The following is a 27,459-nucleotide window of genomic DNA, read 5'->3' as shown; positions in this document are numbered from 1 at the left end:
GACAGACCAGATCAATTCTGATTGGTCAGCGCCACCACAGTGAAGATGGAGAAAATCGGGGATTTTAAATCTCCAGACCCCTGGACTGACAGCCCAGCAGCCCTGGAGGTAAGTACAGCAGGGACGGGACGGGACGGGGGGGGGGGGGGGGGCTGGGGCTGGGGGTAGGAAGGGTGTTTGATGTTTGTTCATCTTGACATTTTTTCTGTACTTAACCCCTCAAACCTGCCCACTGCCTGCACGCAAGGTCTTAAGGATCAGATAGCAAACAGTTCTTTTATGTAACTTTAAAAAGTAGTAAATTCAAATTTCTTAAATTATCTTTTTTATACGCAAAGAGCACTTTGATCTACTCTCAGATATTTTATATCTGATCCTCAAGAACTCTGTGTTGACTGTGATCTTGTGTTGGCTGTCTCCTTGGACTTGTGATATCGAAAGGGGATTTTTCCCAGCCACATCTTTGCCTCTTCCTCTTGTATTTTCAGATGATCACAGAGTGAGCATGTGGGTGTCAGTGTGTATGTTAGTCTTTGAGATAGTGTAGATATGTGAGAGCATGTACTAAATATAATTTATCAGAATGTGAATGTATGCACATGTTTTTGTGGTATTTTATTATTCCCTGACAACTATATCATGTATAGAAGGGGGCATGGAATTATAATGTGACTGACACTAGATACCAGTGACACTGCATGTGAAAAAAGAAAAAATATGTTATGCAGTCCAAGAACACTATTCCATAATTTTAAGTGAGTCAATTTTTAAATGCATCCATAATTTTAAACTACAATATCCACTTATGCTCCTCCAATACCTGTAGGCCTTTTGTGAGCCTGCCACAAACACTTCTGATATTTTTCACAGCTCAGTCCTGTCCTCCTCTGTAGGACAGACCAGCCATTCAGATTAGTGCCCCCTAGTGGTACAGGAGCAAGCACTATCCTGAGCCCCACATATGCGCCGTGCTATCTCTTATCGCTGCAGATAACATTAGCAGCTACAACGCTCTTTCTCCCATCGCAATGCACATGTGCAGGGCTTGAAAGCAGGACAACACTCCTTCCTGCACTGCAAGGGGGTGCTTGTCCAAACATCTTGTCTGTTCTAGAGTAGAGCACAGGACAGAGCTGTCAAAAATATCTTAAAGTGGTTCTAAAGGCTAAAGGCATTCTGCATTCATGCATGAAGGTAAAAAAACGCCCCCTCGCGATCCAGCAATGTACACAAAAGCCTCAGTTCCCTGGGGACTCTCACTCCTCATTGGCTGAGGGAAGATGTCAGGCTATGTCAATTCTGACAAAACGCATCAGGTGGAGTGAAGGGTTGATGTCATGGTGTGCTTTTATGCTTGATTTTCCCTTCACTACTTCCATGATGGATGTTTGTAAACAGCACTGTATTTCAACAGATTCTTGTAATGTCTTTTTTAACCACTTGACGACCGCCGCACGACTATATACGTCCACAGAGCGGCACGGGCAGGCAAAAGGACATACATATACGTCTTTGCCTTCCCGCGAGCGGGGGGGGGGGGGGGGTCCGATCGGACACCCCCCCCCCCTGGTGCCAGCAGCGGTCGCCTTTGGTCTGGCAGCGATCAGAGATGAGGGGGAGGCCATCCGATCGTGGCCCCCCCCCACGATCGCTCCCAGCCAATGAGATTCTTCCCCTGCCTCTGTGTAGTACACAGAGGCAGGGGATGTGATGTCATCTCTCCTCGGCTCGGCAGTTTCCGTTCCGGCGGAGGAGAGAAGACTGAAATGTGAGTGCACCAAACACACACACACACACACACAGTAGAACATACCAGGCACACATTACACCCCCCTTTACCCCCCTCGCCCCCCCCCCCCCGTCACACTGACACCAAGCAGTTTTTTTTTTACCTTTAGGTCTAGGGTACCCCCCTAACAAAGTTTTAACCCCTTCATCACTCCCTGTCGCCAGTGTCACTAAGCGATCATTTTTCTGATCGCTGTACATGTGTCACTGGTGACGCTAGTTAGGGACGTAAATATTTAGGTTCGCCGTCAGCGTTTTATAGCGACAGGGACCCCAATATACTATCTAATAAATGTTTTAACCCCTTGATTGCCCCCTAGTTAACCCTTTCACCACTGATCACCGTAAAACTGATACGGGTGACGCTGGTTAGTACGTTTATTTTTTATAGTGTCAGGGCACCCGCCGTTTATTACCGAATAAAGGTTTAGCCCCCTGATCGCCCGGCGGTGATATGCGTCGCCCCAGGCAGCGTCAGATTAGCGCCAGTACCGCTAACACCCAGGCACGCAGCATACCCCTCCCTTAGTGGTATAGTATCTGAACGGATCAATATCTGATCCGATCAGATCTATACTAGCGTCCCCAGCAGTTTAGGGTTCCCAAAAACGCAGCGTTAGCGGGATCAGCCCAGATACCTGCTAGCACCTACGTTTTGCCCCTCCGCCCGGCCCAGCCCACCCAAGTGCAGTATTGATCGATCACTGTCACTTACAAAACACTAAACGCATAACTGCAGGGTTCGCAGAGTCAGGCCTGATCCCTGCGATCGCTAACAGTTTTTTTGGTAGCATTTTGGTGAACTGGCAAGCACCAGCCCCAGGCAGCGTCCCGCTAACACCCACGCACGCACTGTACACCTCCCTTAGTGGTATAGTATCTGATCCGATCAGATCTATACTAGCGTCCCCAGCAGTTTAGGGTTCCCAAATACGCAGTGTTAGTGGGATCAGCCCAGATACCTGCTAGCACCTGCATTTTGCCCATCCACCCAGCCCAGCCCAGCCCACCCAAGTGCAGTATCGATCGATCACTGTCACTTACAAAACACTAAACGCATAACTGCAGCGTTTGCAGAGTCAGGCCTGATCCCTGCGATCGCTAACAGTTTTTTTGGTAGCGTTTTGGTGAACTGGCAAGCACCAGCGGCCTAGTACACCCCGGTCGTAGTCAAACCAGCACTGCAGTAACACTTGGCGACGTGGCGAGTCCCATAAGTGCAGTTCAAGCTGGTGAGGTGGCAAGCACAAGTAGTGTCCCGCTGCCACCAAGAAGAAGACAAACAGGCCCGTCGTGTCCATCATGCCCTTCCTGCTGCATTTGCCAATCCTAATTGGGAACCCACCACTTCTGCAGCACCTGTAATTCCCCCATTCACATCCCCAACCAAATGCAGTCGGCTGCATGAGAGGCATTTTCTTTATGTCCTCCCGAGTACCCCTACCCAACGACAATCCTGGTCTTTTGTCCCTCCTGTCCTGACAATCCTGGTCTTTGCATTGGTGAATGTTTTGTGCGCTACCATACACTAGTTGAGTTTTAGCGTAGGGTACAGCATTGCACAGACTAGGCACACTTTCACAGGGTCTCCCAAGATGCCATCGCATTTTGAGAGACCCGAACCTGGAACCGATTACAGTTATAAAAGTTAGTAAAAAAAAAAGTGTAAAAAAAAAAAATAATATATATATAATAAAATATCTCTCTATTGTTCTGCTCTTTTTTACTGTATTCTATTCTGCAATGTTTTATTGTTATTATGTTTTATCATGTTTGCTTTTCAGGTATGCAATTTTTTATACTTTACCGTTTACTGTGTTTTATTGTTAACCATTTTTTTGTCTTCAGGTACGCCATTCACGACTTTGAGTGGTTATACCAGAATGATGCCTACAGGTTTAGGTATCATCTTGGTATCATTCTTTTCAGCCAGCGGTCGGCTTTCATGTAAAAGCAATCCTAGCGGCTAATTAGCCTCTAGACTGCTTTTACAAGCAGTGGGAGGGAATGCCCCCCCTCCCCTACCGTCTTCCGTGTTTTTCTCTGGCTCTCCTGTCTCAACAGGGAACCTGAGAATGCAGCCGGTGATACAGCCAGCTGACCATAGAGCTGATCAGAGACCAGAGTGGCTCCAAACATCTCTATGGCCTAAGAAACCGGAAGCTACGAGCATTTCATGACTTAGATTTCGCCGGATGTAAACAGCGCCATTGGGAAATTGGGAAAGCATTTTATCACACCGATCTTGGTGTGGTCAGATGCTTTGAGGGCAGAGGAGAGATCTAGGGTCTAATAGACCCCAATTTTTTCAAAAAAGAGTACCTGTCACTACCTATTGCTATCATAGGGGATATTTACATTCCCTGAGATAACAATATAAATGATTAAAAAAAAAAAAAAAAAATGAAAGGAACAGTTTAAAAATAAGATAAAAAAGCAAAAAAATAATAAAGAAAAAAAAAAGCAAAAAAAAAAAAGCACCCCTGTCCCCCCACTGCTCTCGCGCAAAGGCGAACGCAAGCATCGGTCTGGCGTCAAATGTAAACAGCAATTGCACCATGCATGTGAGGTGTCACCGCAAACGTCATATCGAGGGCAGTAATTTTAGCAGTAGACCTCCTCTGTAAATCTAAAGTGGTAACCTGTAAAGACTTTTAAAGGCCTTTAAAAATGTATTCAGTTTGTCGCCACTGCACGTTTGTACGCAATTTTAAAGCATGTCATGTTTGGTATCCATGTACTCGGCCTAAGATCATCTTTTTTATTTCATCAAACATTTGGGCAATATAGTGTGTTTTAGTGCATTAAAATTTAAAAAAGTGTTTTTCCCAAAAAATGCGTTTGAAAAATCGCTGTGCAAATACAGTGTGAAAAAAAAAAATTAAACACCCGCCATTTTAATCTGTAGGGCATTTGCTTTAAAAAAATATATAATGTTTGGGGGTTCAAAGTAATTTTCTTGCAAAAAAATTAATTTTTTCATGTAAACAAAAAGTGTCAGAAAGGGCTTTGTCTTCAAGTGGTTAGAAGAGTGGGTGATGTGTGACATAAGCTTCTAAATGTTGTGCATAAAATGCCAGGACAGTTCAAAACCCCCCCAAATGACCCCATTTTGGAAAGTAGACACCCCAAGCTATTTGCTGAGAGGTATAGTGAGTATTTTGCAGACCTCACTTTTTGTCACAAAGTTTTGAAAATTGAAAAAAGAAAAAAAAATTTTTTTTTCTTGTCTTTCTTCATTTTCGAAAACAAATGAGAGCTGCAAAATACTCACCATGCCTCTCAGCAAATAGCTTGGGGTGTCTACTTTCCAAAATGGGGTCATTTGGGGGGGTTTTGTGCCACCTGGGCATTCCATGGCCTCCGAAACTGTGATAGGCAGTGAAGAGCGAAATCAAAAATTTACACCCTTAGAAATCCTGAAGGCGGTGATTGGTTTTCGGGGCCCCGTACGCAGCTAGGCTCCCAAAAAGTCCCACACATGTGGTATCCCCATACTCAGGAGAAGCAGCTAAATGTATTTTGGGGTGCAATTCCACATATGCCCATGGCCTGAGTGAGCAATATATCATTTAGTGACAACTTTGTGCAAAAAAAAAAAAAAAAATTGTCACTTTCCCGCAACTTGTGTCAAAATATAAAACATTCCATGGACTCAACATGCCTCTCAGCAAATAGCTTGGGGTGTCTACTTTCCAAAATGGGGTCATTTGGGGGGGTTTTGTGCCATCTGGGCATTTTATGGCCTTCAAAACTGTGATAGGTAGTGAGGAGTGAAATCAAAAATTTACGCCCTTAGAAATCCTGAAGGCGGTGATTGGTTTTCGGGGCCCAGTACGCGGCTAGGCTCCCAAAAAGTCCCACACGTGTGGTATCCCCGTACTCAGGAGAAGCAGCTGAATGTATTTTGGGGTGCAATTCCACATAGGCCCATGGCCTGTGTGAGCAATATATCATTTAGTGACAACTTTTTGTAAATATTTTTTTTTTTTTGTCATTATTCAATCACTTGGGACAAAAAAAATAAATATTCAATGGGTTCAACATGCCTCTCAGCAATTTCCTTGGGGTGTCTACTTTCCAAAATGGGGTCATTTGGGGGGGTTTTGTACTGTCCTGCCATTTTAGCACCTCAAGAACACCTCATAAACTAAAAGCTGTGTAAATTCCAGAAAATGTACCCTAGTTTGTAGACGCTATAACTTTTGCGCAAACCAATAAATATACGCTTATTGACATTTTTTTTACCAAAGACATGTGGCCGAATATATTTTGGCCTAAATGTATGACTAAAATTGAGTTTATTGGATTTTTTTTATAACAAACAGCAGAAAATATCATATTTTTTTCAAAATTTTCGGTCTTTTTCCGTTTATAGCGCAAAAAATAAAAACGGCAGAGGTGATCAAATACCATCAAAAGAAAGCTCTATTTGTGGGAAGAAAAGGACGCAAATTTCGTTTGGGTACAGCATTGCATGTCCGCGCAATTAGCAGTTAATGCGACGCAGTGCCAAATTGGAAAAAGTCCTCTGGTCCTTAGGCAGCATAATGGTCCGGGGCTGAAGTGGTTAAATACATTTTAGCAATGGTTTTACACTATCTGTGGATGCTTGGTATTCCTTTGCATATGTCCTATCTCATATGAAATGGGAGATGGGAGATTTACCCATGAACGCTGTGATCGCCCACACTGGTTCCCCCTTGGAAGGTTTGGCGATCTCCATACAGGATATATGGTTGGACTGTGCCTTCCTCTGAGTGATTGGAAATCACAACAGCCCATTTGACCCAATACCTATGGTATATGGGTCCTTGTGCTCTGGTAAGTGTGCTTGCTAGATTTATGGTGGTGGATCACTGAATGATTTGGGAGCCACTAATTTATCATCTGTACACGCTGAAATTCACTTGTCAACCTTACTTGGACGCACAGTTCTTTTGGTGGTATGTTATGTTGACTCACATGTTTTTTTTTCCTTTTTTTTGACACATTGGACTTATTTTATATTTTACCTATTTAGAAGTGTTGATTCACTTTGATTTTTCTCATTGTATTTTCACTTAACATTCACCATTGTATTTTCACTGATTAACTTTTTATGTGTATGCACTAATACATTGTTGCTTGTTAGCACTGAACTAGGTTTTATGTACTGTATTCTATTTTCACACAATTTGTGTAAATTGAAGTGCTAACAGCTACCTATACTCTCATAGTGCAATCCTTCTTTTTATCTTTTTCTGAGGTATATTACCTGTATTTTGTGGATAGCTCCGTATGGGTTACTTTTTACATTTTGAAAAACTATTGTTACACATTAGAAGATCTATTAGATATAGGGTCCTGTGGATAGTGTTGGTTTATAGTGAGCATTTATTGGGATTTTAGAGGTTTTTCATTAAAGTGGAACATTATGTTCCCGTAATGACGTTTTAATTTTAAAACAGTATACTGTTAAGAATTTTGTGGTTCATCTTGTCTATTGGGATCTTCGAAACAGTATTTGGTTGCCGTTTTCTTTTTTTTTTTCTAGCATGAAATTTGTCTGTGTGTTCTGCCTAAGGTCATACCTTATACTGGTCTTCAATAGCTGCTAGCTGTAGCTTGATGCTTTCATTAACTTTCAGCTGTTCCTTCCACTTCAACTCCATCTTGGCAGCACCATCAGCAAAAGCACTGCATTTCTCCTTTTCTTCCTGGAAAAACAAGAAAGCATTAATGGGGTAACAGGGTCTTTTATATATATATATATATATATATATATATATATATATATATATATATATATAGATGAGGCATTACTGTACAACAAAGTAAGAACTAAAGCACATCAGGGGTATTTTAAATACCACTGTATACCTGTACAATGCTGTAAATTCTTCTTCTCAGCGATATCTATTTACTAAATTACCTTCCACCCCCTTTTAAATGTCTACTGTCTAGTCTTGATTGCTAAAATTTACTGTTTGGCATGGCTGATCTGTACACAATACACAACAGAGCCTTGATGTGTGCAAAACAAAATGTTCACTGGAATTACCAACTGGAAACAAACTGGCCAAGTATTTAAGGTGTTCTAAAGGTGTTTATTTATACTATAATGCATTCTGTGCATTATGGTAAAAAAAAAACCTTCAGTATGCAGCAAAAGGTCAAACAATATGTTTGTTCACCTTCCCCAGCACCAGGAGCCAAAGGAATATCCTGTACTTTCAGATATGGAACATGTGACAGCACAAGGCCACTCAGTACTGTCTGTAGCCCTGTATAAGAAGTGTCCTCCTTGATTCGTAGCATAGCCAGTGCTTTCCTTCACTCCAAGTGCTAAACATAGTGACACATGGTGCCAACATATGCATGCTGAGAATGGAGGGGGTATAATTTAGGTGACTTGTTGCTTTGCCTTGCACGAGCAAACACAGGTTTACGTTAAAAGCTATTTAGAATGCAGTGTAGCTATTAGTAGGGCTAACCATGCTGAGAAAGTCTCTGGAAAATACCATGAGAAAAAAATAAAGTACCCTGGTTTGCATGGCATGGGGCATGGCATGGCAGAATGGGTAATTATTGCAAAGCTCATTAAGAGGCCAGGGTCAATTCTGTATATTAAACAATAAATTAAACAGCAAAAATCCAGGTATGACTAGTATAGTAGTGTTGTAAGATATGACAGGTCACTTACTGCCAACATTTGCTTGCATTTTCGATATTTCTCCGTTTTTTCTACAATTTCCTTGCTCATATCTGCCACTTGTTCTTTTATTACAAATTCAGGTACAGAGTCAGAAGAAAAGGGATTCACTGCAGGAAATAAATGAAACGGGTGTTCACAAGTACAGACTCATAGGATTATTACTCTGAGTGTTCCATTTCCTTTTACAGTCTAAAGACAGTGTGTGTTTGTAGGCCTGGGATACAGACATTAGATAATAAGGCCGACTGGGGCAGGGACTGGTGTGAATGATTCAATGTTCTCAAAGGCGTCTTTTAAAGACCCCTATTCACTGGCCTTTTCTATTGCATCTGACAGTATACTAATGTAGCATAATGATCATTTCTATTAGACTAAGGCCTTAGTTTCATATAAAGTTTTTTTATACTGCATTTGGGAGTGTTGGGATGCTCTTATGCATATTTTCTCAATCATCTGTGTGATAATGAGTCTAGTAAGTAGAGTATCCATAGATTATTCGCCCTATACTGCCAATTCTCTCACTGGTACATGTACCCTAAAATGTAGCCTGCTGCATGTGAGTTGAGGAAGTGATTTTTAGACCTTTGGTTACATGCTAATACCTTCAGGTGATTGGACACTGGCAAAAGCTTGCTGGGACTGTACCCCCCCTCCCACCCCCACCGTATCCATATAATCTCACCCACTCTGTGGGGCTACAGCTTTTTAGCAAGCAGTAAGGAGAGCACAGAAGAAAAAAAAAAAAAAAAGAGAGGAGGCATCTGTGTAATGTACTGTACTCCAAGAGATTGAGTTTATGCGTGCCTCAAAATTCTTATTATCCTAATCATACATTACAGGACCCAGGAATTGATTCTTTCACCATGCGACTCCCGAGCATTAATTTTAGGGATGGGCAACAAAAGCAAAGGACCTGAAAAGAGAGTTGACAGCAGAAGCACCTTGCAGTCAAAGCATAAATCAGCAGAGGATTAAACAGCCACCTGTCAAATAAACGTGAACAGAGAAACAGGTGGTGGGTCTGCAAAAAAAACAAACAATGTTAGAAGCTGTAAAAGGCCCAAGAACCCCAAGAACGTTTGAAGTATGAGCTCGGATAGAGAGGGAGGGACTCAATTCCTTGAAGCAGAAACCCCTAAAAAGGCAATATTTCCACCCAGCCGGGTGGAAGAATCGGGAGGAATCTCATAAGGGGACCGCCCTGTGAGGAAACTGAAGAGGAGTCAGTTCCCAGGGGAATACGTGGCAAACAGCCATATATGAGAGTCTTGACAACACATTTTTTGACATGCCTTCAAGGCAGGACATGGGAAGAAAAATTACATTCCCACAGAAGATGAGAAGAAATGCCCCAGGAAAGCAAGATCCTGGCTTCCAGGACACTTTGTCCTCATGTAGCATAAGAAAAGGAGGGGACTCCCAAGAAGAAGCAGGAGAGCCAAGACAAAACTACAGGTGCCAGGCAACAGAGAGAAGATGGCATCCCCTTGAACACAATGGGAGGAGGGCTCTGCGTGGGCAAGAGCTCCTGAGGAAGGTCCCAGAGAGACACAAAAAGTTGCAATAGGCAATGAGAAAGAGCAACAATGTGCAGAGGAATAAAGTGTGAAACCAAGATGTTAGAAAGTCAATAAAGGAGATCTGTAGGGTACCAAGGGCTAGATGTTTGATTCCAAACAAAAGAAGTTGCAGGATGAGGAATAGGAACAAGTTCTGGGATGAGTTCCCGATCAGCATACTAGGTGAAAACTAGCTCACATGATAGATTGCATAGTACGGGGGGGGGGGGGATTTGTATGTACCCAGAAAAGAGGGGGCCCCAACATGTAGGTTGGAATGTACCTAACTGGTGAATATAAGTGAATGTGAGATGCTGGTCAATCTCTGGATGAAATACTGTAGAGCAGAAGAGAAAGGCAGGCAAATACAGGGGCACCTACAGGCTCTGCATGTTGAGGGGGAAAAAAGCGCATAGGGGTTTACTAAGAACAGTGGAAATGCGACCTTTACCAATGTTAAACCAACAAATGCATTCAACTGGTAGACAAAAGTCAAAGTTTTCATTGAGACGAGAGCACTATGGCTTCTCAGCTCTTAAAACAAGCAACTGGGTAATCCACAACCCTGATATGGGAAGGAGGCACATATCAATGCACAATGCAGGGCCTGAGGTGTGTATGCCAGGGAGATATGTGGGAGTCTTTCCAAGTTGAAGGAAATGTGAATAAAATCGGTCTGGATTAGACCCAAATACCATGGGTAGTACAAGGACAGAGGAGGAACTTGAGAAGGATGCGGGATCAACCAGGGGGAGAAGTGAGACCATCCGCATTTGGCCATATGGTTTGAAGAATTAGGCTCAGGATCCTTGTAGTAAAAGGTCCCCAAGGTACCCTGGGATATGAATGTTCAGAGTGATTAAAGGTCTAGTGATTTAGCACCACAACTGTGGTGATTTTTTTCAGCTATGTAACAACTACCCTGATGTGTGGATGGATGGGGAATATAACCCTTCATGATTGTGTTTATAGTGTGCAATTCTACAGGAAACCAATTAAAAGCCTGGCTACTGAGGTAGTCTGAACCCTCAAACAGACACGGTTCCCTGTATAGGATTTGGAAAGACCTTGTAATTAATCTTAAAAAGGAAGTAGATGACTGTAAAGCTGCTAGGAGGTATGGGAAAATGTCTGCTTTTTGTGAAGCAAGTAGGAACAAATAGTAAAAAGGAAGAGAGAGGACAGCAATAGACACTATTTGTGTACCTTTCCTAGGACGAGAATAAAACAATGTCCAGTACGTGTGAGCTGCAGCAGATGTTGGTACATAACCTTCCAGGGGTGGAGGAGAACCTTTAATATGAAGAAGGCTTCTAAACAGGTCTGGTGGGCTTAGAGATGGAGGATCTGAAGGAAAGGATAGACCTGCAGTATATGATGATGCTACCTGGAGGGTGATGTAGTGGTGTCAGTGGAAGACCTTGCTCCAGGAACAAGGGAACTTGAGGATAGGAACTTGGAGTTTCCTTAAAGCCTTTAGCGAAATTCCTGCCATTTTTTTCCCATGTGCTCCCACTCTCATGCACCTGTAATTCTGTAGAGTACTCACAGAATGGATGCAAACTGAGAGGGTTCAGCATGTTCAATGTAAAGAAGCTGCAATAACCCAGGTGCTACCCGAGCTCCTGTGTCCCTAGGATGTCAGGCAACACATGAGACAGCTTCAGCAGAAAGTGACAGCTTGAAGTGCGTAGTTAGGAGTCCCAAAAGGACTACATCACTATTCAGAAAGAAACTTTTGGTAGTGAAGTGGAAAAAAAAACTGTCAAATTTTAATAGATAAATGCAATAATAATAACCTTACATTTAAGACCAAATAAAGTAAGATAAAAACATAAAGGGAAAAGAACAATGGAAGTGTAAATTACCCCATAACCTGTGCCTTCAAAACTGCTTGTGTGCTTAAAAAAAAATTAAAAGGCAGCAGCTACAAATACTTCAGCTGCCGACTTTTAAAAAAGGACACTTACCAGTCCAGGGTGCCCGAGTTGTCCTCACCCAAAGCCGACCCGTCCCTCGGCTCCGGGTGGAGGCGCTGGCATCTTAAGTAAGGGAATCAGGAAGTGAAGCCTTGCGGCTTTACAGCCTGGTTCCCTACTGTGCATGCGTGAGTCGTGCTGCGTGTTCTGAGTCGTCCCTGCTGTCTTCTGGGACCTGTGTGTCTCCCAGAAGACAGCTGGGGGGAAGGGGGATGGGACGAAGGAGGGGCCGGACATGGCGTAGATTGCAACGGATACTGCGGCGATCTTTCGCTTGAAGTGGAAGCAATTACCTGTATTACACAGGTATCTGAGCCCCCCTGAAATGTGCCAAATGTGACACCGGAGGGGGGGAGGAATCCGGACAGCGGAAGTTCCATTTTTGGGTGGAACTCCGCTTTAAGCCTGGTACCTATACCTATTTGAAAAAATTGTAAAAATACTGCGCCAACCTCAGAAGTGAGCAGCCAACACAACAATAAGACTAATTGTTAAATAATATGTGGGGTAAATGTGTAGCGCTAATGGTATGTATTAAACACAGGAATGTATCCAAGATGTGGATCTGAGGGATATAAACTACAAATACAAATCACATATCACTCAGAGAAGAAGTGTATATGGTGAAAATGTAACCAAACATTTATATAAGTAAAGCGATAAAAAAAAAAAAACACACACAAAATCACATGGTTTTTATAAATGAATATAATGACATATAAATGAATATAAATCACAAAAAGTGAGTAAATTCTTCAATGCTGACAAAAAAATGAAATAGAAACAATCTATGTCGAGTGTATACTAAGGTATGTGATACAAAATACAGATATAATGGGTGACATTAATCAAGAATATACCGCTGCAGATGATAAATCAATGATATGAATTCATGATGCGGCTATAAACAAATTGCACAAAATCGCATAAATTTATAGTTCCATATAAATCACAGCGATTAAGAAATCGCACAAAATCGTATAAACTTAACGATAAATATAAATCCCAGACTGTGAAATAAATACTTTAATGTTAGTAAGTGGTGAGTGTATATACTGTATGACTCTTGAAGAGACAGTAGAATGTTACATACAAGCTATACAAACTGGATGGAAATACTGTGAGTGTGATCTAAGGTATATAGTATAAAATACAAATATAGTGAGTGCAAATATTCAAGGTATATCACTACAGATAACAAATCAATGGCATAAATGCCTCACATGTTGATAAAAGCAATTAGATGAGTCCACGATTTTAAGATGCTAAAACGTGCCTACAGAGTAATATAGGACCAGCCAATATTTCCTCTTATCTTCTGTGCAATATAGACAATCAGTGGATTATAATAACACCCGGGGTAGTGTCTCCACCTTCTGGGGGTAAGGGGGATGGGGTATTCTTACCCTAAATGGTGGACTGAATCAATCAGGCATAGACCGGAATAAGGTAAATCTGGATGGGTTCCAGGGACAAAGTGTGCAATCTTCTCCCTTGCTGAGCAGCTGTGAATCCCACACTCAACTCACCACAAGTATGTGATGGACATGGTTCAGGCTCCAAAGATAGAGTGACCAACCAATCTTCCCCTCTATTGATCAATGGGCAATTCAAAAGGCACCACACATACGCCAGGACCCTCCAGATAATGATGGCGATTTCAAAGTATAAAAAGAGAGAGAACACCACCACAAAGTGTAAATCCAAAAAACGTTGGAATTTATTGTTATAAGAAAGGTCCAATATTTCAAGCAGATACAGACTTGTAAAAAGGTTCAAATGAACAGATAAAAACGCACAGTAAAATGTGGCTAGGCAAGCGTAATAACCCTACACGTTTTGTCTGCAAACAACTATTTGGCTGAGAGTGCTGATCTGATGACGATCAGGCCTTTTTCGGTCATGCCCCTTTGACAGAAGCCGGTCGAACAGCCGGGCCAAACAGCAGATGGTTTATATTGAACCGGCCAATGCTGCCTGATATTTGACCCGTGTGTACGGCCCTTTAGCACTGCAGTGTGTCTTGCAGGATAAAAGGATTCAATCTAGAGTATACTACAGATCCAAATAATGATCCAACAATCATGTATAGCCAGGAACCGGTATGTAAAGGTAAAGAAAACCCTGTTTTTTTTACCTTTTCCATGTAGCCAGCCCCGTTACACCCCCAAAGGGGTCTTCAAGGTCTGGGTACCAAAGGAATGGACCACAGCCTTGGAGAGCACCCAGGGTATGGTTCTCAAGACGTACAGTACATCAAGGGTAATTAATCTGGAAACTGCTAATGAGCAATATGGCAATAAGCAGTCAGTTCTTGATAGAAATGTTGTCAAAGAAGATAAGGAAACTGGCAAAAAAAAAAAAGAAAAAACTTTTCCCACAGAAAAAGGGGTCCGTCGCCTAAAAACAGTTGCAAAAAACTTTAGCCTCACAGAAAGGACAGGATTATATGGGCACACTGAGCGGGATGTTGTTCCAGCAAAGCTTCTGCCGGTATCCAATATTCTGAAGGTAGTGGCATATAACTTATGGTTTAAATATCAATTCCGGTGTCCTGTACCATACAATTAAGAAATCATATTTAAGAACATCTAAAACCAATATGGTTGCTTTGTACGCATATTGCAAACTGTCCATACACTGTTAAAACTACAAATTCACCATACATTTGTATTTCTAGGGTATGGCTATTTAAAACAATCTACTAAACAAACAGACGTTTTTTACCTGATGGAGAAAAGTTTAATGCCTCTGCACTTCCTGCCTCAGACAACACATTCACATCTGTTCCCTTTTGTTTCTCTTCTGCACTCTTCTGATATAAGAGAGGGAAACAAACAAATTAACCAAACCTAAAAGCATTTGCAAGTTATTTCACATTTTATGTATGCTTCTGTGTTTCCTACTCATGAATAGAGTGTGGATATACTGCTAATGATTTCATATGCCTGCATAAGCTGTAGTGTTGGATAAACAAATGCTTTGAATTAAGAGTAAAGCAGAAACATAACAAACACGGCATAACCTTTTTACATAAGGTATGTACACACCACTTTAAACAGCAGCAGTTTAACACTATTACTAACACAGACTACTTACCAGCTGCTCTGTGAGCTTTACAACTTGCTTCTGGAGTTTCTGGCATTCCTTAAATTTATCTTTATAGTGATCGGCTGCCATTTGTAGCCTCAACTTCAGATCTTCAACCTCTTTTCGAAGCTCTTGCTCCACTCTGCTGCTCTCTGTGTCCTAACATGGTGAAAACATTTTTCTGATTAATCAATTAGAAATCTAGGTAAGAAAATAAATCCCTAATAATTTAAAGAACAGATAGGGACCAGTCTCAGCTTAAAGTAGTTGTAAACCTTCACATATACCCAGTGAAGTGAACAGCCTTAGATGATACACAGAGATGAAACAAATCCTCCTACATAGTTTTTACTTGTTTATCTGTAGTCTTCCCCTGTCTACAACCCTTCAAAAGTGCAGATCATGTTAAAAATCTTTCTTCATCTGTCAGGAGCACAGAGGAGGGGGCTGAGAGACTGCAGTTACATTGTGTGAGAGCTGATTGGAGGAAAGGAACACACACCCCTTCACACACAGCAGAACCCTGCTCTGAATAGAACAGCTCTGGTCTGAGCACCCCCTCCCCCCCAACACAAATTTATCTTGTGTCAGGAAAACTTCTCAGAAGTGACATGCTGATAAGAGGAAGCACCAGAGAGAAACTGCATGTAGAGCTTTCGAGAGATAAGTAAACACTACAGATATATGAGCTCAGATTCCATGACTGAAGTTTACAACCACTTTAAAAGGATAAGTTCGCATTTTGTAACATGTTACACCCATATTCAAGGGGTGACATGTTACAAATCCTCCGATGCCAGGTGTATGCTATCCATACTTGTGTCACCACAATTTTACTGTACCTGTTCCTTTTTTCCATGGACTGCAACAGGCATTTGCTTTTGTGATTCTCGTAAGGTCAGTTGAGCCAAAGCATCAGTAAGCTGCTTTTTCACACTCTCTGTCTCAAGGCGTGATGTATGCAGATCAGACATGGTTTTATCACGTACAGTTACTGCATCACTGAGCTCTTTGGACATGAAGGAAACCTCTTGTCTGCTAGACTGATGCTCATCTTGAATCTTACGAAGCTGATGTCTTAAGAAACCAATGTCTTCCTGTGGAGTATAAATACAAGGAAGTCATGAATTGTCCACCAGCTGTGAAACAATAGAAGCTTTAAAAGGTAGCCTGACCTAAGGTAAAAACAGTGCTATGTAAGACTTCAAATCAATGCTTGTGTCCATGTGGGACTCCCTTGGATCCTAGGAACAGGCTATATATATGGAGAATGACTGTCAAATGCCAGGGCCTTTACTCCCCATTGACATTTTGGCATTTGATGGTTGTAGAGCCTGGTACACACTATTTGTTTTTTTTCCGTTCAACCCAGTGGGTTGAATGAAATAAACCTGTCAGTTCTGGTCGAAGTCACTGTACTAACGATCCACCGTTAGTACAGCAATCTCCCTCGCTAAGCTGTTGTGTTCTGACAGGGGGACTACCGCCCCCCGCCAGAACACTCTGATCAGAGCTTTCCACCATTGGCGAAGAGTGCTGATCGGAAGCCGGTCGGGTCCTGGTTTTCCAGCATGCTCGTCCGACAGAAGTCAGCCAAACGGCTGGCTTCTGTCGGACTAAGTGCCTTACACACAGGCCAAATGTTGGCCGTTTTTTTTGGAACGACCATCGGCCCATGTATAGGGGCTTTAAAATTCAAGGAAACTCCACAGGGGCACATGGACTAACATGAAGACCAACATAAGTACTTGTAGACACCGACACAAAAAGGTGTTTTGTTTTTTTTTATCTTCTACAAAATATGTAATAGACAAATACAATTCCAGACAACATGACTTGAACAGACCATATAATAACTGAACTTACACACACATTGTCCTCCTCCCTTCTCCCCTACAGTGGGACAAAACTATATAACCAGCCAGAAAAATACCAATTGTAACCACAGAAGCATTTTGGGCATAGTCAAGTTTACTTGAAAAAATAAAAATAATAAGCTAACAACTACATAATAATAGGACCAGCCAGAGAATGAGTGCTAAAACATTATTTACTGATATGGGCAAAATTCCTGTACTTCCATCAGTTTTCTCAGACTACCCAATTGTTTCCTAGGTAGCCATAAAAGGTCAGTGGAAACGTTATGAACTAAAAATTCAGCTCACATACAGGACAAAAACTTTTGGGCTGATTAAACAGAAAATATGACATGTCATCACTGTATATAAAGTGTCTCCCCCACAGAGAGCTGCTCTCACCTTCTCTGCACAGTTTTGAAGCAGGTCCTTGCAAATCTTTTCTTTATCTTCCAAACAGAGCTTCATTTTACCAAGCTCCTCCTTGTAGTGTGTAATTAAATTCTCCTTGTTGGCATCCAAATTTTTTAGTGTTTGCACCTCAGTAAGCAGCTTGGTGTTTTCGATTTCAGTATTTTTTAGATGAACCTGTAAAAAATCCCCAGAAGTAGAGCAAGCATAACTATGTACCCAAATGTATTTATCCAACCAAACTGTTCTGGGGTGCAGGGTAATAAGTGTAAGGAAACTAACCAGTTTTCCATGCAAAAATGAACCTTTTGACCTTAGTCACACCTGAACAGTTTGTAGCCTAAGGCCCCTTTCACACTGGGGCGGTGGGGGCGTCGGCGGTAAAACAGCGCTATTTTTAGCGCCGTTTTACCGTTGTTTTTGCGGCTGTATTCGGCCGCTAGCGGTGCGGTTTTAACCCCCGCTGGCGGCCGAAAAAGGGTTAAATCCGCTCGTACAGCGCGGCTATAGCCGCGGTATTACCGCAGTATAGCCGCGCTGTCCCATTGATTTCAATGGGCAGGAGCGGTTTAGGAGCGGTGAATACACCGCTCCTTCACCGCTCCAAAGAAGCGGTTGGCAGGACTTTTTTTACCGTCCTGCCAGCGCACCGCTTCAGTGTGAAAGCCCTCGGGCTTTCACACTGAACAAACAGCAGAGGCTGTTTAGGGGCGGTTTGCAGGCGGTATTTTTAGCGCAATACCGCCTGCAAACCGCCCCAGTGTGAAAGGGGCCTTACGCTCCAAAATGTTCAACATTCTAATTTCCATGGTATTTAACAGTGTCTGTTCACATCTGAGCATGGTGTCACTTGAAGCTCCAAAAAGTACAGGAGCTTCTTTTGGGCTACAAGCTTCAAGTGTTTTTGGTCCCAATAGATTTCAATGGGAGCACCTAAACAGAGTGACAAGTGCATGTATTGTGTTTTTTTTCCCCTAGTAGCTAGCTTCCCATTGCCTAAAAATATTGAAAAACATTAAGCCTCAGACACCTGCAAAATTCTCAAATTCCCCTACTCAAATGCTTAAAAAACAAACTAAGTTGACTAAAGACACTTAGCTCAAATGTGAATGAGACCCTAAAGGAGAAGTAGACTCAAGCAAATTTATCCCTTAAACCGTGGAAGACAAAACTGTTTGAAGGATACTGCACTGGCAGTAGACATTCTTTTGCCTAGGACCATTTTTTTTGTATCCATTCTGCCATACTGTGTGAATGCAAGGCAGCTATCAGATCAGTGAAGAAAGAAATCACTAGGCAACTCTATCCCTGATGATATCAACTGTATAATGCAAAGACCACTGGGGCACTGTCACATGGGCCTGCTTCTGTCATAAATGATATTTGGGGGTTTTCTTTTTTAACATTAAAAAAGTGTTCAAAGATTTTAGAGCAGTCATGCCAAAATGTGAGATCAAAAGTAACAGTAGGTAAAAATGTGGCTTCTGAAGGACTTTTTCTATCTGCATTTTTTAAAATTTTTGTTAAATAATTTTTTTGAGACTTTTTCTTTTATTTTTAACCTGGGCAGTTTCCAAACTGTTTTTTCTGAACCATGTTTTTTATCTTTTTTAACCTTTTTTTAACCTATTTTTTAAACAAACAGTTTTCTTTTTCTGATCTTTGCTTTTATTGAAGCATTTTTTCTTTTTCAAACCACAATTTTTAGGCCCGTGTTCCAAACTATGTGGTTTCCAGCCCTTTTTTCTTTTTTTTTACATGCTTTTTATGCATTTTTTTTGTTAACTTTTTTCCCAACCCGTCTTTTTATTTTCAAATATACAAGTTTAAAAGAAAACATCCTATTTAAAAGCAGGCTTTACAAGGTGGATGGAAATTTGCCAGCTTTGGGGGTAAGTGCCACTCACAGATTTAAGCCCCAACCACCAGCTCCCCATCTAATGAAAGTACCCGTATTAGAAGAGCATCTCATAAAGAAAACACCAATGCAGTCTAAAGCTATTTGGGCAAACAACACCACTGCATCTGTTCTGCCTGTGCCTCCGTGATGACATTTTTAAAAATAATGCCATTGGTGGATGGCTACTTATTCCTTCTTTTCTGCCAGCCCAATGATGAATTGATGACATTTACAACTAGAGGTCGACCGATATGGGTTTTTCTCTGGCCGATGCCGATGCCGATATTTAGAAATCGCGGTGGCCGATGGCCGATATATGATGCCGATTTTTTTGGGCCGATATATTAGGCCGATTTTTTTTTTTTTTCTTTTTTTTTCCCCCTTCATCTCATAAAATCTAACAGTTAGACCCCTTTCACACTGGGGCATTTTTTTTAGGGATAAAAATAGCGCCTGTAAAGTGCCAGTAAAACGGCTCCCCTGCAGTCTCAGTGTGATATCCCGAGTGCTTTCACACTGAGGCGATGCGCTGGCAGGATGTAAAAAAAAAAGTCCTGCAAGCGGCATCTTTGGAGCGGTGTATACTGCTGCTCCACCACTCCTGCCCATTAAAATGAATGCGCACCGCTGCCGAAGCACCTGCATAACGTTTTGGCAGCAGCGCTTCATGGGCGCATTTAACCCCTTCCTCGGCCGCTAGCTGGGTTATAAGCGCCCCGCTAGCAGCCGAATAGCGCCGCTAAAATGACGGTAAAGCGCCGCTAAAACTAACAGCGTTTTACCGTCAACGCATGCCCGCTCCAGTGTGAAAGCAGCCTTAAGTAATAAGTGATACAGAAAATTTTTTTACATTTAAACATTTATTAAACAAAACAAACCTCCAATCAGTTCACTTGTATGTAGAATTTAGATTAAAAAAAAATAACTATATCTTAAATATTAAATACACAAAAACAAGTAATCAAAACTTTTGGACGAAAAAAAAAATGGGCTAACTTTACTGTTTATTTTTTATTTTTTTTAATTAGTGTATTTTTTTAAAAAAAATTGCGTTTGAAAGACCGCTGCGCAAATACCGTGTGACATAAAATATTGCAACAACCGCTATTTTATTCCCTAGGGTCTCTGCTAAAAAAAATATATATAATGTTTGGGGGTTCTAAGTGATTTTCTAGCAGAAAATACAGGATTTTTACTTGTAAGCAACAAGTGTCAGAAAAGATTTAGTCTTTAAATGGTTAAACTGAGAACTTCTCCACGGAGTTCAGTCTATTGATAAAAAGAACCCGAAGAGATACAAATGTATCTTCTTATCAGACTTGGCAGGCTGCCCAGAGGAGGAGAGAAAACAAACTTCAAACAGCTTGCAATTGACTTCTATTACAGAAGTCATTTGCAAGTCCCGCTGAAGTTATAATCGGCTTTTTTTATCAGCACAATCGGCCGATGCCGATTAAGTAAAAAAAGCCAAATATCGGCCGATATATCGGCCGGCCGATATATCGGTCGACCTCTATTTACAACTCATGTTGACTGTAATGTTGTACAACGCATATCCTGTACAACATTACTCTCGACCGTTGGGGGTATGGAGGTTTTCTCCTGCCCCCAAGGTTACATAGTTTAGGAACAAGATATCCCTGGTAGGGACTGGTGATGTAGCCTTCATGGGGGGGGGGGGGGGGGGGGGCATCAGTGCTTAACAAGAACCAGGAAGTGAGAACACATTAAAAAGGTAAGTTAAAGCAAAAATCTTTTTTTAAAGAAACGACTGTTCGATGATTTCACATCAGCATGTAGACTGGTGTGCTGATGTGAATTTTAGTGAAAGGGAGGAAAGCCAGCTATTTCCAGCACAGCAGCAACGCATGGACAATGCTAAACGCCACAGTGTTGCATGCAGCACAGTAAGTTGTGTCACAAACCACTGCATCGCAATGCTCCTCTGGTGAAAAGAATTGTGACCTGCTTGTGTACTCATCCTGCTGGTGGGTGGGAGCCTCTCTACTGCTATAGGTACTGGTTTCCAAGCCTGGCCACTGACCATGACATCTGCTCACAAAAGCCTAGTACACACTACAAATTTTTTTCTTTCATTCAACCTAGCGGGTTGAACTGATAAAACTGACAGCTCCGGTCAGAGCTGCTGTACTAACAATCTGATGTTAGTAAAGCGATCTCCCCCACTGTTCTATTGCGTTCTGAAGGGGCGGGGGCCCGTGCCAGAAAACTCCGATCAACACTCTCAGCCATTGGCTGAGAACGCTGATTGGGAGCCAGTCGGCTGCTGGTTTTCTATCATGCTTGTCCAACAGAAGCAGGCCAAATGGCTGGCTTATGTTGGACCGGCTGCCATGCAGACAGGGGCTAAATGTCAGACGTTTTTTGTTGAACCGGCCGATATCGCCCGACATTTGGCCCTTATGTACTAGGCTTAAGTGTCAAAAGTTCACTTCTTATTGTTACTATAATCCCGTCACCTCTTAAATTTAGGTTATAATTTTTTTTTTTTTTTATATTGTTTTTCTCCACTGGTGAAAATATTACTTAAATATAATGTGCAGAAAAGAATTGCTACCGAAGAAGCCAAAAGGCAATAATACAATTAGGCCTGGTAAGTTATGGGCACACATCTTTTAATACAGCAAAGTCCTTAGATGTGGTGGCTGCATTCGTTTTCCTTAGTGCCGGTTCACACTAGACGCGGCACGACTTGCAGGTTGCCTCACCGAGGCGACCTGCACACGACTGCCGGGGCGACTTGCAAGACGACTTCTGTATAGAAGTCTATGCAAGTCGCCCCCAAAGTAGTACAGGAACCTTTCTTCTAAGTCGGAGCGACTTGCGTCGCTCCGATTAGAACGGTTCCATTGTACAGAACGGGAGGCGACTTGTCAGGCGGCTAGGTCGCCTGACAAGTCGCCCCCGTGTGAACCGAGCCTTAGAGGCCAAGTACATTTTCTGAAAGTACAAAAAATGTCAGTTTATTTTGCCATAATTCCAGTTTACCTGTAATGTCCTATACACTGAAATAAAGTCTCAAACAGTGTTATTAGCTTTCCTAGCGATCTTCAGCAAACCTTAAAACACTGCTTCCCTTCTAAATGGAGATGAGGCATGAGGGATGTGTTTGTAGTCTGTAGTCCAAAAGCAGCCTGCGGTGACAACAGTGCTCCTCCATATATACAGTACAGAGATTGAGCATTGTTGTTCTAGAGCAGCAAGCATGTTACAGGATCACCAGTAACCAATAAAGGGGAAAAAAGCGCCTACTTTATCTGTTTGGTTTTGACTTTTTGTTTTTAGGTTTAGTTACACTAAGCCTTACCAAATTGCCACCCATCTTTCCAATAGTGGCAATTAAAAGTACCATTAGTAGGGATGCAGACAAGTTAAAGGACAAGGATTTAAATGTGATAACTGCTAAGAAATCTTACCATAGGAGTAGCATACCATGTTTTGCAAGCTGTGCTGCCAGTCAGCACTATATGGTGAAACAGGCGGGCACATATAAAACACTATAAAAGGGTGTCAAGTACTGTAATGCAATTTAGCATAACTGCCCAATACAAGAAAAGTGGATAAAAGCAGGGCTCAAAATTCCAAGTCCTGAGCTACTAGCCAGGCCTAAAGGGTTACTCGCCACCAGTTGCCCCACCCAACCCCTACCCTGCCCCGCCCCTAATTCCACCCCAAACACACCCTCATAAATTATCTCATGAAATTAAACTTAAATGTTTTATGCAGAATTAAGTTATAAAAATATTTATTAACAACAACTTTATCAGTGCCCATCAGTGCAGCCTCACCTGTACCCATCAATGCCGCTTCACCTGTGCCCAACAATGGCGCTTCACCTGTGCCCACCAATGCAGCCTCACCTGTGACCAACAATGCAGCCTCTCCTGTGCCCAACAATGCAGCCTCACATGTGTCCATCAATGCAGCCTAACTGTGCCCAACAATGCAGCCTAACTGTGCCCAACAATGCAGCCTAACTGTGCCCAACAATGCAGCCTACCTGTGCCCAACAGTACAGTGGAAGAGAGGAGAGGAAGAGGATTGCCGGCTGGATCATCAGAGCGCTGCGGAACATCACTGTAACAGCTTTCGTTTTAATTACTGTGTGTTCCCCGTGCTCGCCATCACATACAGCCCCTCCTCCTGGTCCGGAGATTTTGATATATGTCACATGTCCTAGGATTGGATGGGTGTTCTGTCTATCAAAGTACACGAGCCAGGAGGCGGGGCAGTTTGTGACAGCAAGTGCGGGGAACACACAGCAATTAAAATGAAAGCTGCTACAGTGATGTTCTGCGCTCTGATGATCCGGCCGGCTCTCTCTTCTCTCTGGGCGATCGCTGGGAGAATAGCTCCCATTCAACCTCGCCTGCCAGCAGTGCAGGACCCCCTGCACTGGAAAATTTGAGGGCTGGATTAAAGGGTGCTTGGATGTATTTTGTTATTTGAATTGGTCCTTCGTGCAAAACAGTGTCTTGCTTTTCAGATAAACTTAAAAAGAGAATGAGAAATCCAAAAGAATCATATACAAATCTCAGTAACTCAAACATACTGCCTAGGATTACATTTATATGTATATGATTGACTGAGAAAACTAAACAGCAATGATGAAATGTCTAGCTGTAGGGGGGTTTAAAATAGCATCTTTCCATTGATGGGTGCAGTTGCTGTACACTGAACCTGATCATTTGGCTGGCATTCTTAAGATAGTATTCCCAGAAGACATTCTTACAACTCTAGAAATTCACAAGTTACATCATGCCCTCTAAAATACAAGTCAGATGTGTGTGACTATGTCCTGCAGATGTCAACCACATACAGAATGGCAAATATCACATATGTTTTACCTTATACAATTCCTTTTCATCCTTTTCATTCTTTATTTGAAACTCCAACTGCTCTCTTTCTGGTTTCATTTTCTTCAGTTTATCTTTCAGGCTGAAAATAAAAATATGTATTATTAAAGCGTAACTCCACTTTTGTTGACAAAAAAAAAAAAAACATTTCCCAAGACCTTTTTGTTGCAAGGGATGCTTGAAATCTGACTTTTATCCTAGGCAGACTTCTGGAAAATTGGTGAGCCAATTACACAAGCAGGAAATTCTGTTTCTGGGGGGCATTCTGTGTACAGAACAACTCCAGGTAGCCATATTGCATTGCATTTACAGAAACTTACAGCGCTGCAGATTGAAAAGGAAAGGTAATTCTTAATAACATTCAATTACAATAAGACTTGTGTCGCAATTGTATACGCTAAATATTTTTTTTAATTATTTGGTATTTTTTTTCCCTACGAAAGTGGAGTTACCCATTAACAATACTTTATCCAGAATTGGCTCATGCTGATTCATAATCAAAATCTGTCACACTAGAGTTACATAGTGGGTAAGGTTTAATAAGGATACCAGCCAACATGCATGTGTGTGTGTGCAAGCAGGCGTGTGTGTTTATGTCCATCCATTCACCATATTTCTGTACATTGTTATTCAGTAAGAAACACATCTAAAAGATTGACACCACCAATTATGGGAGGAAATTCCACATCCTTACCGCCCTAACAGTAAAGAACCCAGTTTAAGCAGTTTAATATTGAACCACCTCTCCCCCAACATCATTGTGTGGCCTCATGTCTTCTTTAAAGACCTTGGGTTAAATACAGTAGTTTCCTCCTAATGCTAGAGTCACTATTTAAAGATTTTGCATTTTGCAAAATCTATCTAAAGATAGTTTTCTATTTAAGATACATTAATAATTTAGTTTATTCAGCATGAAATGGAGCTTAGTTATGTAGCATGAGGCTGTATATTCTGCAATATTTACAATTAATCAATTAATCCAAGCTCTGCAAGTTGAGATAGCATGCACTGCATTAATGTGTTGACACAGTTTTATGCCCTGTACACACGGTTGGACATTGATCGGACATTCCGACAACAAAATCCATCGTTTTTTTCCGACGGATGTTGGCTCAAACTTGTCTTGCATACACACGGTCGCACAAAGTTGTCGGAAAATCCGATTGTTCCGAACGCGGTGATGTAAAACACGTACGTCGGGACTATAAACGGGGCAACAGCCAATAGCTTTAGTCTCTTGATTTATTCTGAGCATGCGTGGCACATCGGCACATTGTCCATCGGATTTGTCTACACACGATCGGAATTTAAAGGATCGGATTTTGTTGTCGGAAAATTTTATAGCCTGCTCTCAAACTTTGTGTGTCGGAAATTCCGATGGAAAAAGTCCGATGGAGCTCACACACGCTCCGATCGCACATATTCCGTCGGAAAGTCTGACCATGTGTACAGGGCATTACAGTAACCATGAGATAAAACAACGTTCAGGTGGGCGTGCCCTGGCAATGGAAGAGTGAGGACGTGTGTCTCCACAGCTCCGTACCACCGCTGCATTTAGGCCCCTTTCACACTGGGGCGGTGGGGGCGTCGGCGGTAAAACAGCGCTATTTTTAGCGCTGTTTTTGCGGCTGTATTCGGCCGCTAGCGGTGCGGTTTTAACCCCCGCTGGCGGCCGAAAAAGGGTTAAATCCGCTCATACAGCGCGGCTATAGCCGCGGTATTACCGCGGTATAGCCGCGCTGTCCCATTGATTTCAATGGGCAGGAGCGGTTTAGGAGCGGTGAATACACCGCTCCTTCACCGCTCCAAAGAAGCGGTTGGCAGGACTTTTTTTACCTTTTTACCCTCAGGCTTTCACACTGAACAAACAGCGGAGGCTGTTTAGGGGCGGTTTGCAGGCGGTATTTTTAACGTCTGCAAACCGCCCCAGTGTGAAAGAGGCCTTACTCACCGCTACAAGGGGGATTTTCACCCTAGACCCCAAGGACCGATTGCACGAGACAGGGGAAGCTGGAATCGTTCTTCCCCCGGACCTGCGGGCAGAGCCGCGAGGCTTCCAAGATGGAGCTGGCCACGAAGGTCCAGAAGACAGATAAAGCCTCCCAGCAAGCCGCCGCCCAGCTCCAGCAGCCTGTGGCTTCCCCGATTCCCTCCCCAGGGTCGGTGAGTGAATCTGTCCTCCCCACCTCCCTGGGCTCCACGGAATCCCCAGACAGAGGCTCTGAAGCCCTAGACCCCCTGTGGGATTGAAATTTTGCTCTGCCAGCTAGATGATGTGGAAAACCGCGAATATTAGAATCAGGGGCCTACCAGAGGCTACGGCCTCCAAGGATATTATCCCTACCTTATTGGGCATATTTAAGGAAATATTGGAGCTGCCTGCCACTGCCACGGTCGAGATTGATCGCGCCCATAGGGCACTCAGACCTCCTTCTCAGGATGTGAACAATCCAATGGACATCATATGTAAGATACATAAATACACGCTTAAAGACCGCATTATACAAAAATTGCGTGGCAAGCCTTACTTAGAAGGATAAGTGTGCACCATCAAAATCAATCAAGATATTTTCAAGCACACACTCCTGGCTGCCATCCAGTACGGAGGTCTGCCATAGCAATGGGGCTTCCCCTTTTTTCTCCAAGTGACCAAAGAGGGCAAAACCTGTGACCCTATGCACCACAGATGACCTTCCGCACTTCTTATCCTCTCTTGGACTGGATCCTGTGGACTTTCCAGACTGGAGGGGATTGACAGATCTCCCAACCATCCGACCACCTCAACCGTGGCTACCTGCTAAATGTAAAAGTCCTAAAAGGGATCGGCAGCGTCACTCGTCTGGTTCCTCGCCAGCTACCTTCAGAGACTGACGGAACGAGTCTTCCTGTCCTCCATGTTTGATCCTTCTCTATCGGGAGGTGTCCCTGCTGTTGTGCCTTAGATCCCCGAGTCACCCAAGCTGGGTCTCGATTGACTACACATTTTGCGCAGATGCCCTCCGGTGGAGCCAGGGGTCACCCACGATATGTGCTGCCCCCTCCCTGATACTGTTTCCCTTTCTTTTTTTCTGCCGTTTCTTACTGATATTATCTAGGTTACCTTCCCCCCCATATTGGCACATGTTCCCCACGTAGGCCACCCTTTATTGGGTATTGATCCCCACTGGGATCCTAGATCAGGGCTTGGGACCTTTCCCCCTAGGGGGCGGGGCCCCGAGCATGACTTACAGATGTTTAGACCGTTACTATGGTTTCTGCCATACTGTTGCGTTTGTTATGTTTTTACCGCTAATTTAACATGT

General features: G+C 42.6%; 1 protein-coding gene across 2 annotated transcripts in view; it reads right to left on the bottom strand.

Moving 5' to 3' along the window:
• Nucleotides 1-27,459, bottom strand: part of TAX1BP1 (Tax1 binding protein 1) — a 203,629-nt gene that overhangs the window by 37,885 nt on the left and 138,285 nt on the right. Inside the window, exons 7-13 of one of the 2 annotated variants that reach the window (XM_073630158.1) lie at nt 24,149-24,239; nt 17,372-17,557; nt 15,956-16,210; nt 15,123-15,272; nt 14,751-14,838; nt 8,474-8,592; nt 7,362-7,487 (exon numbers count right to left, since the gene is read on the bottom strand). In XM_073630158.1, the coding sequence (XP_073486259.1) occupies nt 7,362-7,487; nt 8,474-8,592; nt 14,751-14,838; nt 15,123-15,272; nt 15,956-16,210; nt 17,372-17,557; nt 24,149-24,239 (1,015 nt within the window). The remainder of the gene's footprint in view (nt 1-7,361; nt 7,488-8,473; nt 8,593-14,750; nt 14,839-15,122; nt 15,273-15,955; nt 16,211-17,371; nt 17,558-24,148; nt 24,240-27,459) is intronic. The other variant, XM_073630159.1, reaches the window with a different exon arrangement.

Source organism: Aquarana catesbeiana, linkage group LG05, assembly GCF_042186555.1.
Source record: "Aquarana catesbeiana isolate 2022-GZ linkage group LG05, ASM4218655v1, whole genome shotgun sequence".
NCBI lineage: Eukaryota > Metazoa > Chordata > Amphibia > Anura > Ranidae > Aquarana > Aquarana catesbeiana.
Note: the sequence above shows the minus strand (reverse complement) of the source record. Positions and strands in the feature narration are given on the sequence as shown.